Source organism: Ornithorhynchus anatinus, chromosome X3, assembly GCF_004115215.2.
Source record: "Ornithorhynchus anatinus isolate Pmale09 chromosome X3, mOrnAna1.pri.v4, whole genome shotgun sequence".
Classification (NCBI taxonomy): domain Eukaryota; kingdom Metazoa; phylum Chordata; class Mammalia; order Monotremata; family Ornithorhynchidae; genus Ornithorhynchus; species Ornithorhynchus anatinus.
The window spans coordinates 27536552-27553313 of NC_041751.1; the positions used below are offsets into that span (position 1 = coordinate 27536552).

A 16762-nucleotide genomic window follows, 5' to 3' on the forward strand; every position below is an offset into this window, starting at 1 on the left:
TGCTATTCCTTCTTTTAGCAAATAATTCCAATTTGGGGGATTTGGGATGGAGAACAAGCCCAATAGCACCACCAATTGTGAGAAGGAATCAATTATTTCTGAAAACCAGAGGAGGATCCAATATTTAGACTGCATATTAAACTGATCAAAAATAAGGAAAGGAAAAACTCAACTGCTCAATAAAACAACCCTTATACCTTTCAGGAAACTATAATTCATAACCAAAGAGGTGACAACCTTTTTTAATGGCCAACCTTCATGCTGAGTTCAGAATGTAAAGAAAATACAGATAACCGTCTTAGGTATCAAGAGCTTCTGACTCCTTTTAATTAACAAGATATTAGTGTGAAAAGAAGATCTCTCTCCGTCATGCACCCTTTTCTTGTACTAGTTCACAGCACGTTCTGTTCTGTAAGAGGCTGTGACCTCCTAAACAATAAAATCCAAATTTTTCAAGACCCAGGGCACTGACACTATTTCACTGCTGGCAACGATTCTGTTGAAAGAAATTCGATGTGATGGGAATGTGTGGAAGGAAATGGAAGTGGCACTGACAACTCCTTTCTGGAAAGTCACTTCACTTCTTTGGGCCTCCAGTTACCTCATCTGTAAAATGGGGATTGAGACTGTGAGCCCCATGTGGGACAGGGACTGTGTCCAACCCGATTTGCCTGTATACAAACCAGCACTTAGTAGAGTGCTTGGCACATAGTAAGCGCTTAACGAACACCACTAAGCGCTTCATACAGTGCTCTGCACACATTAAGCACTCAATAAATATGATTGAATGTATGAACTCATCTCATTATGACAGACACGCAGCCATAAATAGCATACACAAAAGTATATTGATTTATGTTTCAGTAACACATTTTGAACATCTGAAAAAGCACAAGAGTTAATCATAAATAAGTGTAACAGTGAGATAAACAGTGGAAACTACAGTGATGTACAATCCAGAAACTTACCGTTTCCTTACAATTTCTGTTGCGTCCATACAAGTATGTGGTCCTCGGTGTGAGGTATATATTGCTGTTGTAATTTGGTTTTTGACATACTGCCTATTGATGGGATTTTGCAGTAATGAATTTGTGACACACATCTTAGTGGGGTCAAGCCACACTGAGTATAAAACTATCCTGCCAAACTGAAACCCGGTATGCAATCGACAGAAAAAAAAAACAAAAAAAAAACATAGTAAGGTCTAAAGAAACCTCAAAACAATTTCAACTGTTAAACACTTTGTTGAAGTTTCCTTTGGATAAAAATGACAAAAAATAATGAAATGTATACTGTACAAAACATAACACACTTCTACTTCAACTCAAAAATCTACCCGTGCCTACAAACAAACCATTTTTATGATTATTGCACCTTTTGAAAGACTGTGAACATAAGTTTGGAAATGCTATTATTTAAGGTAAGATCTTTCAACTATTTTGAACCAACACTAAAACTGCGACCTTCCCATTCTGCACATTCCAACCAAATTTATCAAAACAAACACTTGGGCTGGAAAACACTTAATAAGCTGTGCCTTTGCACTCTCTCTGCGCTGAAAAGAAAGGTTTTGTTGGTTCTAAACTATCACCCTAGGCTCCAGTAGATCCAATATACCTTTGAATGTGCTAATAATAATACGTTAACCTGGCATATGATAGGTATAGGAGATGGATTACATAAACTTTTCTAATATAAACTTATCAAAGTTCCCAAGTAGGTTAGTGATGGTTAGATCCCTTAGGCAGTGAAGTTTGACCTGAAAGGGCAGCTTCTAATCTTATTCCAAATTTAAGAAATTGTAGAAAGCACTATACAAAAGCAAAATGTCCAAACTTGGGTTATCCATTAACACCATACCGATTTGGACCCGACTTAATTACAAAAGCATATTGCAACCTTAAACTTGGTTCCCTAATGCTACAACTGTATTTTCATTAAACAAATCACAGTATTTTGTGCATCTCTGCCAGTCTCTCACTCTCTCCTCTTAAACCAGCAAATTAAGAACAGCATTTATATGCATGGATTTTTTTTTTTGTATGGATTAGCCTCCTAAAGTACATAATTCCAATAATTACCAGTGACAGAAGGGATGAATAAATTATGTCTCAAACACACAGAATTAGCAGTAAGAAAATGGTTCATATATGCTTTGTCCCCCCGCAAACGCATGTGCCTATATTAAATCTGACATTCTGTAAAACTGATCTAATCCTGACAGTCTCCCAAAGTGTTATTAATCTCGAATTGAACTGCCGTCTGCTTTAGGACAAAGAATAAAATGGAATCTAAATGCTGCAGGTGTCCCTGTGTTTGGAAAGCTTTTTCAATTTAAACACAGAGTTATGATATGAATTGCAAATTTTAACAGCATAGATGAGTGAAATGTCAACGCAGTTTCTATCATTTACCCCAGTATGTTAAGATACTACAGTATCCTTACATGTCCTGTACATAAAATTCAACAAAAAGGATCGCTCTATCTTCCTGCTAAAATTCTGAAAGTTAGAGGAGGGTGCTTTTCTCTCTTAAAAAAGAAAGACTAAAAGGAAGGGTTAAGAGCTAGAGAAGTCTAACCAAAAAAGAAAATGACAAAACATTCTCTTGTTCTTTGCTTTTAAAGGTAACAAGTGCCTACAAACAATAATGGTAATGATTTGGGGATCTCGGCTCAAGTCTTTTTCAAAAAACTTGGAACTTTAATGCATTTCTTTAAACCCCCTGCGCTTTGCTCAGCAAGTGAAAGCTCACTTAATTTACCATTGCCTGATAGCACTGCAGAGGAAACTGATTAAAACAAATCTGTGCTTCACGAGTGGAGACACATCTTTGAGGGCAAGTTTATTATGTGCTTATTTTGGTTTCAATGTAATGAACCAAACCGTCTGAGTTTTTTTTTTTAAAAACAAGGAGATTGTAATGATGATGGTGGGCTATTTTCCTTTCCCTTCTCCTCCGCCTTACCTTTATTTTTTTCCTTCTTCTTCTTTTAAATGTTGGGTTTGGTTCCTGAGCCAACGATGACCTCGCTACAGGTACCAACTTGGAAGAGAAGGCAGACGGATTTGAAACCCTTTTTAAATTGAAGCAATTCAAAAATACCAAGGATCTTAGAAGTGCTCTCAATACTAAAAATCTAAGATGAGGAAATATTCAGTGCCCATCCATGATTACAAGTAATTACTGTCCTCCTGGGAATGACTATCCCCGGCACAGGTACACTCTAGAGAAGAGGAAAAAAAGTGAAGTGAAAACTGATCATGATATCTGACACTGGTAAATGCCTTAACAAGTCCCATTCATTCTTTCTGCTGCCTTCACATTCATACACACGCTGAACATATCCACTGTCATCTGATAACTGACTGTTGAAGGTAAGAATTCCTAGTTAGCAAACTGACGAGTGGTCACTGAGAGGGACCAGAGGGATCAGAAATTGATCCCGACACCAAGCTGCTGCTATGCTTTTTTCCGTGTAATACTATTCTGCCTTTTGATCACCTCTCACTGGATATGGACATGTTTTCTTTCTTGGCACCCATTAGCTGGAATTTAGAATTGTGGAATCCTAAGTCAAGCAATTATAGGAAAAATTGGGGCATAAGCAAAGTTGGGCAGGCCTTCTTCAAAACTGAAGAGAATTAACAGAGGTAACTTGTTACAGATGTCAATGTATGTTTTGATTTCTTTGGAAATCTCTTATACCCATGAAAACCTTTTCTCTGGAGGACCTATCAAATATGCATAACTTCTGTAGCTTCAGTACTGATTATGGGCTCTAAAGAAGGACCTAGTAAAAATAAAGTTCAAGATATATCAGTCTGTCTGAGAAAGTCAATTTTGACATTTACTTTTTACTCATCTGTCATCATGCCAGAGCTGGTTTGGAGTTTTCCATTTCAGACACATCTCCTGTGGACAACATTTCTCTAGCTACACATTTTAATGGAGTGGCCACTGCTTGAGACCATGTCCTTAAGGAGAGGTGTTTTTCCAAAATTTCTTTTTCAAAGAAAACTGCAGGTTTGAGTATTAAGAGACCCTCACCCAGCCAAAAAAAAAAAACCATTTGTGCATATTGATTCAGATACGCTGTGCTTATTTTTTGGGGTCAAAAAACGGGAAGAAAAAGTTATCAAACATATCGCAAATTCCAAGTTCGAAACGATGCTGGTTATAAAAATTATGAGGTTGGGAAAGAATTTGGAAAGAATAACATTGTCTCATTAACGTTCAAGGGGCTTTTACGGTAAAGTCATGTGCTAACACAAACGTGGCACTGCCAGCAGATTTCTAGCACCAATGGTACAGGTATCTGTACCTTAAGGCAGCAGACTCTGAATGGAGTATAAGGCAGAAAATATTTGAGAAATATCCAGAGTAGTTAATAAACTGAGTTACAGATAGAATCCACGGTCTCCTACATCTATAGCCTGTGCATTTTTCTATTTACATTGACCTTAAATGGCAAGATTACTGTGACTGGATACAGCACTTGGCAAAACCCGCTTTCTTTTTTTGTTTGTTTTTTGCTGTTTTAAATGCATGGTTTGGGCATTTTCCAAAATGGCACCTATAAAAAAAAAAACAGTTGAATTTATAAAGTAACCCTAGAAGAACATTACAGATAACGGGTATATAGCTCATAGTGTTTATGAGGAAAAGGGTTGCTTGGTTGGAGAACAGAGTTCAGAGGCTGGAGCCTGGCATAACTGTTTCACTGTGTCATTATGTCACTTTCTTCTTGATGGAATTTAGCTCCTTAAAAATTTCACTGAACTTGGGGCGATTTTCAGGTTTGTAGTCCCAGCATCTGAGCATTATCTTATAAATGTCTTCAGGACACTTCTGAGGGGCAGACATCCGGTATCCTGCGGGAAGCACCAAGAGAAGAAGAAAACACAGTTTACTATGACAGCCGAAGACTAAATACTCTCACTAGAACATGAACAAAAACTGGCACCCAAAAGACAGAGGCTGGCACACAAAATGGTAGTTGGAGATGGTTTTCTTCTTTCTGCACAAAATGGGACGCTGAAGCCAGGCACAGACACCTGAGCCTACATAATTATGGCAATTTGTTATGCGCTTACTATATATAAAGCACAGTTCTAAGCGCTGGGGTGGAGTCAAGGTTATCACGTTGGACCCAATCCCTGTCCCACATGGGGCTCACAGTCGAGGTTGGAAGGAAAGCAGGTATGGAATCCCCATTTTACAGATGAGGTAACTGAGGCACAGAGGAGTGAAGTGACTTGCCCAAGGCCACATGGCAGGCAAATGGCAGAGCCGGGATTAGGTCCCGGGCCCTCTGACTCCCAGGCCAGGGCTCTTTCCACTAGACCACACTACTTCCCCACCTGCCTCAGCCAGGGCCTATAGGGGTTAGAACAGTGCTCCAGTGCTTAGAAGAGTGCTATGCACATAGTAAGCACTTAACAAATAACAACATTATTATTATAGGGGTCAGGGGAATCCTTGGAAGTTGCCCAGCTGCCCAAGGCAAGACGAAAGGAGCTCTGCAACCCACTGCATGACCACTTCTGGTTATTTTGGGGGACTACAGATCGTTAGCTCCTTGTGGGCAGAGAGTGTATCTACCAACTCTGTTATACTGTACTTTCCCAAGTACTTAGTTCAATGCTCAGCACTCCAGAAACCTGATTGATTGACCGGAATTTTCTAGGCTGGACTGTGCAGGTATAATAATTATTAATAATTATGGCACCTGTAAAGTACTTACTATGTGCCAAGCACCGTTCTAAGCGCTGGGGTAGATACAAGTTAATCAGGTTGGCCACTGTCCCTGTCCCACATGGGGCTCACACTCTTAATCCCCATTTTACAGATGAGGTAACTGAGGCCCAGACAAGTGAACTGACTTGCCCAAGGTCACACGGCGGACTGGGGGGGGGAGCCGGGATTCGAACCCAGGCTTTTCGGGCTCTAACCAGCAAGCCACGCTGCTCCACGTTCTGTTGAAACCCGAATCCAAACCACTCCAATGGAGGGCAGTACTGGGCTCCTAGACTGTCCCCTCCCATCTGAAACATCTAAAAATGTTCCGCTTGACAAGGGAAGGAAGAGAATCAAAACCACAATCCTCTACTTGTCGCCCACAAGGACCATCCAATGGTAGCCTTGACATTTAGTCGGTGAGGTTTTTGCTGTGTCTTTCAGTCCTTCTCAGCGGAGGAACGGCCCCGTCTAACCTTTCTCAACTTGCTCCCGTGCTTGTTGATTGGTCATTCCGGGATATGGGCAGACACCTAAACTGAAGGTCTCCCAGAGAAGAATCCCAAAGCTCCAGGCATCACTTTCAGAAGTGTATCTTCCTGGTAGAGAAAACACAGAAGGAGAAAGAAAAGGGGACACACAGATGGATCATTTAAATGTATACAGTGTTTCTGAACATCTGCCGTAGGCCAATTCCAACTACTGTATCTAAATGCTATATATATATATATAAAAATATATAAAATATAAATATATAAAAAACAGGCAAAGGAATGTCCTTATCACAATTTATGAGGTCCATTTCACAGAAATAGTAACTGGCTTATCACAGGCTACTTCTAAATGGAAGGTCTCAGATGTTTACATTAAACCAAAACAATCTCATTTTTCATGGCCCGTAAGCCTTTTTCCGACAATGAAAATATGCAGCAAAGATGTGGGCTTGCTTTCCACGCAACATTGGACAGCAATACTAGTTTCTAAAGAAAAATGGGTATATTTACACAGGCCTGTGTTTTTGAGAGATGAAACAGACTAGATTTCTGCAATTTTCTTTTGGCCTAAAATGAATTTTCTTTTCCCACTCAAATGATCTACATATTTAAGGCAATAGGGAAAATTTTCCATTTACGTTTTATATTCTTCGCTCTTTTCAAGACTTTCTGAAGCACGTAACGGTTTAATTTCCCCTACCTGTATCTCCATTTTCCTAAAATATATCTTTTAATCTGTTTTGAATGGCATTGAAATGAACACTGATGGTTGACTAAGAGTACCTTATTAAAATTATAGCATGAATTGGGTCAAAATAACCCTGGACACCTGCTTCACTTGTTGCTTTATGCACATTTCTTAAAATTTGGCTTTTGTAGTTACCCAAGTGTTCCAGGGACAAATACAAACTCAAACCCCCTTTGAAGAGTCAGCCCATTCAAAGAAACAAAAAAGAAAACACCCCTTAATTTTTAAAGCAGTAGGGAATTTTTAAGCTTTTTCTAGTGTTTTTACATTTTTTTTCCATTTCAAATTTAGGGGCAAAACCATCAATTTAATTAACTTCCTTCTATTCTCCTGGCATTTGGAGTCATTTTTAAGATTTCTCAAATTATTTTGTTCTCACTTTTTTCACTTCACTGGCCAACCACTGTCATTCTAATACTTTAAGTGCCCCGCCCCCTCAGTTGGCATGTTCTTTATTTCTTAAGAGAGACCTCAGGTTTCCCTCCTGAAAGAAGTCAATGTTCTTGAAGGTTTGAGCTGTGTTAACTTTTCTGACCAGGAAGTTAGGTACCCACTTACTGATTATCACTTCCAGCTGTGTTAAATTAGCTTTCCTTCTTAGTAGATAGCAATTATGGACATTCACTATTCTGCTGGTGGTAAGATTGGTTTTCTTGTGTGTATATCAACTCTCTTCAGAATTTGGCATACAGTAATTTAACACTTCTAATTAAAGTCATTCAATGGGTACAAGTTAAAAAAGAATTAGGTTCTGAAAGAAGTCAGTTTATATTAAGTCAATGATCAATTGGGGGAGGGGGGTATCAGATCTTGGTAGAAATCATTAAGGACATTCTTTCCATTGATGAATCATGGGAAAAATACTAGCTCATACCAACAACCCACCCAGAATCAACAGCAAAATTGTGGAAGTATTTTTAACCCAATGGCAGAGACTTGCCCCTTTAACCCTAACCTTACAAGACCATCTCTGAGTGCTGCCACAGGTACTTGGCCAAGTAAACAGACCAAATGATGGAGAGTTGTCAGGCTGAAATCTCCCAGAACACACACTGAAAATTTACTTCCTGAGCATGACAATGGTTCAAAGAGTTGGAAAAATTGGGTTTGGGAGAATTTTATTTTCTCTTTTCAAAGACAGCAATCTTTGTGTCAGTGGTAACGTTACATGCGAAACCACAGTAGGGAGGAAAAAAGATGTGGCAGAAAATGGCTTCCAAAATAAAGAAAAAAAAATAGGCCGTTCTCTCTTCCCCACTCTATCCCCATGTAAAACTGAAAAGCCCAAATTAGGTTTTAAAATGAAATAGTTATTCAACACTCATTTACACTTTTAGTCTGGAAATAAGTGTTAGTCCTTGCCAGACCAAGTCTTTCCAGCATTTAGATCTGCCAGGGGTGTTTTTTTTGTGGTCAGAAGCATTCTCGGGCTGCTTCTGTAGCTTCATCTCTGATATCATTGGTTTGGATGACAGATGTTCCAAACCTTCACCTCTTCCTTTCCATCTGGGGATGTTTTCTTCTCTACTCTGACTTTTTTCTTTGCCTTTCTAAAATTAATATAAAAGATCTTCCATTGAACGAATTAATCAGATGGCTTATAGTTTGACCAGTGGAGTGTAAGGGTCAGTGGAAAGCCAGGAAATTCAAAGCCAGATTTATGCTTGATTGGACTTGAAAATAAGCTAATACACATTAGGAGGAGAAGGCGGGTTAGCTCTTCATTCAATCAAAATTCAATTTAGAGGGAGGAATTTCAAGGGGAACGATCTTAGTGAACAGGTCCCTTAGACTGCACCAAGAGCGCTGAATTATGGGGGAGTACTAGGCAGTGGAAGCTAAATACTGGATACGATCATCTGCCTGGTGATGAGATAGGCCGCTACAAGGACAAAGCAGGCATCGTGGTTATTGGGCACAGACTTCAGTGAGCTTTTCTTGGACTCTGTTTCTCTAGGTAGAAAATGGGGTGGGGGGAGGTACAGTATTGCCTTCACTCCTCACAAGGTGGCAGTGTAGGAAAATAATAATAATAATAATAATGATGTTGGTATTTAAGTGCTTACTATGTGCAGAGCACTACTCTAAGCGCTGGGGTATTCATTCATTCATTCAATAGTATTTATTGAGCGCTTACTATGTGCAGAGCACTGTACTAAGCGCTTGGGATGAACAAGTCGGCAACAGATAGAGACAGTCCCTGCCGTTTGACGGGCTTACAGTCTAATCAGGGGAGACGGACAGACGAGAACAATGGCACTAAACAGCATCAAGAGGAAGAACATCTCGTAAAAACAATGGCAACTAAATAGAATCAAGGCGATGTACAATTCATTAACAAAATAAATAGGGTAACGAAAATATATACAGTTGAGGTAGATACAGATACAGGTAGATACAGGTTGGGTAGATACAGGGTAATCAGGTTGTCCCACGTGAGGCTCACAATCTTCATCCCAGTTTTACAGATGAGGTAACTGAGGCACAGAGAAGTTAAGTAACTTGCCCACAGTCACACAGCCTACAAGTGGCAGAGCCGGAATTCAAACCCATGACCTCTGACTCCCAAGCATGTGCTCTTTCCACCGAGCCACACTGCTTCCCAGTGCTAATAGCTCTGGGAATAGCTCTAAGGCATTAGAAAGAAAGACTTTTTCAAAATTCTAGACCTTAGTCTGTCATCGTTCAACATTCCCAAGTTCCTGTTCAGTACTTTGCATAAAATAGGTGCTTGATAAATACTCTTGCTACTAACGCACAAACGTCTCTACGGGGAACTCTGTAACAAGCCCAAGGAAGTTTAGCTTTGGTAAAGCTTTTAGAGATAAAATAAGAGAAATAACGGAATTGATCAGCGGCTGCTGAAACACTCAAGTCTCTTGTTGGGTTGAAGCTTTAATAATAATAATAATAATAATAATGACTGTATTATTTGTTAAGCACTTACTATGTGTCAAGTACCGTTCTAAGCTCTGGGGTAGACACAAGGCCGGGAAGGGAAGAGGTTAGAGACTCTGTTGAGCTAGGTTCTTTGAAAAATGTCCAGTCAGTACCCATCCACACTATGCACACTTCAACAAGTTTTGATGCTCTCCACTCAGGCCTAGATTAACAGGCATCCAACTGGTCAAAGATAAGCGTTTTAGACTGAGTGGGAGAGAGAATTCTGCATGGAGTTTGCCAGCACCATTAGTCAGAGCAATCAGTGCTAGGGCTATTTGGCGCTGATTTTCAGGAGCACTAAATTCGCACAAATTAAAAGAAAATAATGAAGCTTAAATGGGATTTATAATGCTCTATCCATTTTCACATTCATTTATTTTCAAGGACCATACATAACTCATCATGATGTGCATGAAACCACAAATGAAATGGAGAACTAAATATACACTTGAAAAGTGGTATGAATGCGTCCTATCATAAAGTCGGTTCGCTCTAGCACTGTCTCCTGGCTATGAGATCTAAGGTACCCTGGTACAAAAAGGATGACAATCAGGAGGATAATGCATTTATAGTCTATTCACTGATGGGCATTTTAGGAAGAATACTGTGAGAAATAGAAAGAGCTTTGAGATGTCAGGGAACAATTCAAATGAAAAGAAAAAAAACAAACAACAAAACCCCTCTAATTTGGGCCTTAAGGGTAACCTGGAACAAAAATCTTTCAGAAATAGATTTTGGCCAGGTCTGAATTATTCCTCATTGACGGGGAGGCAAACCTTTGTTTTCATGGTAGGATATTCATAGTGCCTAGATCAAAGACTAATTTAACTTCCAATTCATTCTGTATTCAAAGGCTTCATGAAGGCGCATTTAATTTTTGCAGAAACTTTAAACGTACGGGCAAATAGTATCATTTTTCACCTGAGTCCTTTTTTTTTTTTTTTGCTTTAAATCAGCAAAGAACAAGTTGTTGGGGCTTTTGTTCACCAACCTGAGGCCCACATGCTACTTCTAAATGCTTTTCCCTTAATGAACATGTGATTTCTAATTTCACTTGAAGCACAATCTGGTCTTTTCTTTTTTTATTCCTGAGCGATTTCCCATCTTGATATGGCCAATTTTTACCCCACCCACGCGTAATGTGGACTATATTTATTTATTTATTTTTAAGAGGCAAAGCACACACAGGAATTCCGGCAAAAAACCACCCCAGCTACTTAAAAGCAAAGCCCAAAAGACTTTTTTTTGTTTTTGTTTTTTTCTCAAGGCCAATCTAATTGTAACTTCCAAAGATAGTGAGAAATGAGGTGAATTTTCAAGAAAACAGACTAACTCATGTTCCGCTGTGACTTCCAAAAACTTAACGATGGAAGGGGTTTTTCAACTGATTATGAGATATCCTATTGCAAAGTCGTAGCGCTTTAGGCAATGCATCACAGTTACTATGCACATATTTCAGTTACTTAAAAAAAAACTCAAATATATGTTTTGAGAAAAGGAAAATCATTCTATGCGTTTTTGCAATATTACATGTATTTATCATCCATGTCAAATTAGGCATAAATATGTCACCCTTGTCATAATTTCATAAATAAGTGGTCTACAGTTACCTTATCTTTTTCATATTAAATGTTAATGCCTAACATTTTACATGTCATTTGTGTTGAATCATCCCTGAACTGGTTCTAAACTGGCACATCAGGGAAGAAAGGTTCTGCTTCTGTTTAAACACAGAATATCCCTCAACACATATGATGAATCTTTTTTAATGCTGGATTCACTCGCCACCCCAAAAAGGAAAGAGACAGTATAACCATACCATAGTTGAGAGCCTCCGGAGCAGTCCATTTAATGGGAATCTGTTTTAAGCCAGAAGAGGAATAGACTCCATCATCCTCTTGACGAGACATTCCAAAGTCACTGATTTTCAGGATGTTATTTTCACCCACTAGGCAGTTTCTTGCAGCAAGGTCCCTGTGTTACACAAAAATCAATCATTGGTATTTATTGAGCTTACTATGTGCAGAGCACTGTACTAAGGGCTTGGAAGAGTATAATACAACAGAATTAACAGACAGTTCCCTGCCCATAATGACCTTAAGCACAGAAAGCACCTGTTAGACTGAAACCTAAGGTTCTTTCCCATGTACAACCATGGGGCTTTGTATTCTTACACTTAGAACCTGTATACAATGAAATTACAACTTAGGACTTGTTCCCATCTTTTTTTGTCACATGGGAACATCATCCAGTTTCTTTTTTTTAATGGTATTTGTTAAGTGTTTACTATATGCGGAACACTGTTCTAAGCATAGGGATAGATACAAGTTAACCAGTTCAGACACAGTCCCTGTTCCACATGGGGCTCAAAGTCTAAGAAGACGGAGAACCAGTACTGAATCCCCATTTCATAGTCTAGGAAACTGAAGAACGGAGAAGTAAAATGATTTGCCCAAGGTCACACAGAAGGGAAGTGGCAGCAGAGAAGCAGGGTGGCTTAGTGGATAGTGCACGGGCCTGGGAGTCGGAAAGACCTGGGCTCTAATCCCGCCTCCGCCACATGTCCGCTGTGTGACCTTAGGCAAATCACTTAACTTCTCCGGGCCTCCGTCACCTCATCTGTAAAATGGGGATTAAGACTTTGAGCCCCATGTGAGACATGTAACATGTACTGTGTTCAACTGGATTTCCTCGTATCTCCCCCAGGGCTTACAACAGTGCCTGACACATAGCTTAAATACTATTTCAAAAAAAAAAAAAGGAAGACAGTATCACACAAACATTTAAGTCCTGGAACAAAGTCAATCTCCTTGCATTGAGGCTATGCTCATCATGACATAATTGTGCTGGCTAAAACATGTGAAGATAAGGTGTGATAGAAGGATATACACGAACAGCTCATGTAAGATAAAGGCAATGTTTTCTGGAGACAATAAAACAAAACCCCTGACTTTGCTGCATCCCAGCTAAAAACTGAGAGTTAACTGCCATGGATAGCTCATCATGGTGCATGCGATGAATAAAGGAGCAGTTCCTTTTCAGCAGAAGCTTCAAAGGAATAGTGAGAGGCAAGAAAAGTGAAACAACTTCAGATGCTGCAAACAACCAACACATCGGCACCAGTCTTTGCTCATGCGTGATGCGATTGGGACTGTGGTCCTGCTGAGGTCTTTTCTGTCTCACACACATGGGCGCGCGTGCATGTATGTATTTTCATCGTTTAGCCTACACCAGAACGGGTGTTTTCACTACACATTTCAGCAAGAACATTGTTAGCTTTTTGGATAGAGGATGCTGCAGTGTTACACGTCACCCCGAGTATTACAGAAGGAGTTTCCTTAATTGCAAGATCACAACCTCTGCATTTCAGGGGAACTGGATGTTTTTTCAACTGCACGGCATGACTTAGGAACACTGTTAGAAAAAAAAAGGTACCTAATAGAAAGAATTATAAACTCGATGCTGGCACTATTTTTGAGAAAAGCTCCATTACGAACAGTTGATAATTGTTTTTGGCTAAGCCAATAAATACCCTAATAAACTGGTTATCGTACATAAATAATCAGCAGTGTCTTGAAGTGATTTAGTACACAAAACTGAATTTTGCATCTACATTTTAATTGGGCTTTCTGTGTCTTCTTGACCAAGTAGTGGTTGTCCTAAGCTATTTGGAAGCTAATGGTAGAAAACAGTTGTTTCTGAAAAATATTCCTGATGCTGGGAGATGCTACTGTTGTTGGTAACTGAAAACTGCTCTTTGGGATTCTTGGGGCGGGGGGCGGGGAGAGGAAAGAGAGAGAGGGAGAGAGAGAGAGAGGGAGAGACAGGGTGTCTGTCTATCTCTCCTCTTTGTCCTGTTTCTGATTCCCCCTTACACTACCCCAAACCTTGAAACATTTACTGTGCTCCTATAGATGCGCTGTGCAGTAACACAAAGCATCCGTGAGAAATCAAAATAGTTGAGCAATTTCCTTTCCTATTTGATAATACTGTAATAGATCGCTAATAATTTTACCAATGATGTACTGGTAATTTGTAGCCCCACAAAAGCGTGGTCAGCTTACGAATGCATAAATATTTTAAGTGGCCCATCCACTGAATGAGTTTAATATACATGGCCTAGAGTGAGACTCTCAGAGTGCGAGGAAAACAAAATCCCAGTAATGCGTGCCATGTAATTTTGTTACACTAAGCATTTCCTTTTTGGAATTTGATAAACCCATTACTGCTGTGAAGAGATGTGGATTGGTAATGCTGCATACCATCACTGCTCTGCACCTCAATTACCTCATCTGTGAAATGGGGATTAAGACTGTGAGCCCTATGTGGGAAAGGGACTGTGTCCAACCCGATTAGCTTATATCTATGGCAGAACTTAGTACAGTGCCTGGTACACAGTAGGTGCTTAACAAAAACCATTGAAAAAAATGATGAAAACATAAAACGGAAAGCACATTCTGCCAAGCTGGCATAACATGTCCCAGATAAAGAATGCAAGTCCCAATGACTTCAGACCTCGTTTATAAAGGGATCACACTATCCTCTGAGATAAATAGTTTTCTCTAAAGGTGGACTGAGATCAAACGTCCATTTTGAATTTACAACCAACTGCTTCTAATCCTGCAGGTTGGTCCGGTTCGCACTTCATGTGGCCCATGGTGAAAGTAGATAGTGTGGCACCACTTTCTTCCCAATAATGATACAAAGGGGAGGAACGACAAAATGATCTTCCCTCTCTTAACAGCAACAGAGTCATATTTATCAACGTATTAGGCTTTTAAAGCTGGCTGGACCAAACAAGGAGATGTTTGGGGAGGGAGGGTTTGGATGAGTAAATGTTGATGACAGACTGGGAGAATTGCCAGAGTGCTTCTCCCAATCCCTGACGTGGAATTAAAACTCTCCTGGCTGGAAAGCTGGAAGAGGAGGAGGGAGTTTGAGGAGCAGGTGCTCCTCCACTTCTGGAAGTCCCAGGAGAGACACTGGCTTCTCTTTAAGCTGTTTGTTTGTTCTATTATTTTATGGTTTTTGTTAAGCGCTTACTATGTGCCAGGCACTGTTCTAAGAGCGGGGGTAGATGCAAAGGAATCGGGATGGACACAGTCCCTGTCCCACATGGGGCTCACGGTTTTAATCCCTATTTTACAGATGAGGGAACTGAGATACAAAAAAGTGAAGTGAGATGTCCAAGGTTACAAAGTAGACAAGTGTCAGAGTCGGGATTAGAAGCCAGGTCCTTCTGACTCCCAAGCCCGTGCTCTATCCACTAGGGCATGCACTCTGATACTGGGGTTATGATTGAGCACCCACAAATCCAGGCATAAATTAAGGCTTTTGATTCTCACATCTGATCTGGGCAGACCAGCTGATGAATGTGAGGGACACCTCAGATGAGTCTATCTCCCCCACTAGACTATGGGCTCCTTGCGGGCAGGGAACACACCTCCCGACTCTGTTAAATTGTACTCTCCCAAGCACCTAGTACAATGCTTTCTGCCCACAGTAAGCGCTCAATAAATATGACTGACTGGCTGCTCTGCACACATTCATTCATTCATTCAATAGTATTTATTGAGCGCTTACTATGTGCAGAGCACTGTACTAAGCGCTTGGGATGAACAAGTCGGCAACAGATAGAGACAGTCCCTGCCGTTTGACGGGCTTACAGTCTAATCGGGGGAGACGGACAGACAAGAACAATGGCACTAAACAGCGTCAAGGGGAAGAACATCTCGTAAAAACAATGGCAACTAAATAGAATCAAGGCGATGTACAATTCATTAACAAAATAAATAGGGTAACGAAAATATATACAGTTGAGCGGACGAGTACAGTGCTGTGGGGATGGGAAGGGAGAGGTGGAGGAGCAGAGGGAAAAGGGGAAAATGAGGCTTTAGCTGCGGAGAGGTAAAGGGGGGATGGCAGAGGGAGTAGAGGGGGAAGAGGAGCTCAGTCTGGGAACGCCTCTTGGAGGAGGTGATTTTTAAGTAAGGTTTTGAAGAGGGAAAGAGAATCAGTTTGGCGGAGGTGAGGAGGGAGGGCGTTCCAGGACCGCGGGAGGACGTGACCCAGGGGTCGACGGCGGGATAGGCGAGACCGAGGGACGGTGAGGAGGTGGGCGGCAGAGGAGCGGAGCGTGCGGGGTGGGCGGTAGAAAGAGAGAAGGGAGGAGAGGTAGGAAGGGGCAAGGTGATGGAGAGCCTTGAAGCCTAGAGTGAGGAGTTTTTGTTTGGAGCGGAGGTCGATAGGCAACCACTGGAGTTGTTTAAGAAGGGGAGTGACATGCCCAGATCGTTTCTGCAGGAAGATGAGCTGGGCAGCGGAGTGAAGAATAGACCGGAGCAGGGCGAGAGAGGAGGAAGGGAGGTCAGAGAGAAGGCTGACACAGTAGTCTAGCCGGGATATAACGAGAGCCCGTAATAGTAAGGTAGCCGTTTGGGTGGAGAGGAAAGGGCGGATCTTGGCGATATTGTAGAGGTGAAACCGGCTGGTCTTGGTAACGGATAGGATGTGTGGGGTGAACGAGAGGGGCGAGTCAAGGATGACACCGAGATTGCGGGCCTGCGGGACGGGAAGGATGGTCGTGCCATCCACGGTGATAGAGAAGTCTGGGAGCGGACCGGGTTTGGGAGGGAAGATGAGGAGCTCAGTCTTGCTCATGTTGAGTTTTAGGTGGCGGGCCGACATCCAGGTGGAGACGTCCCGGAGGCGGGAGGAGATGCGAGCCTGAAGGGAGGGGGAGAGGACAGGGGCGGAGATGTAGATCTGCGTGTCATCTGCGTAGAGATGGTAGTCAAAGCCGTGAGAGCGGATGAGTTCACCGAGGGAGTGAGTGTAA

General features: G+C 41.1%; 1 protein-coding gene across 4 annotated transcripts in view; it reads right to left on the reverse strand.

Annotated features, from left to right (window-relative positions):
• Nucleotides 1–830: 830 nt before the first annotated feature.
• Nucleotides 831–16762, reverse strand: part of FER (FER tyrosine kinase) — a 290188-nt gene continuing 274256 nt past the window's right edge. For all 4 annotated transcript variants that reach the window (XM_029053950.2, XM_007672816.3, XM_029053952.2 and 1 more), the window contains 3 exons: nt 11744–11898; nt 6216–6338; nt 831–4874 (listed from right to left, as the gene is read on the reverse strand). In XM_029053950.2, coding sequence (XP_028909783.1) covers nt 4732–4874; nt 6216–6338; nt 11744–11898 — 421 coding nt within the window. In that variant the 3' untranslated portion in view covers nt 831–4731. The remainder of the gene's footprint in view (nt 4875–6215; nt 6339–11743; nt 11899–16762) is intronic.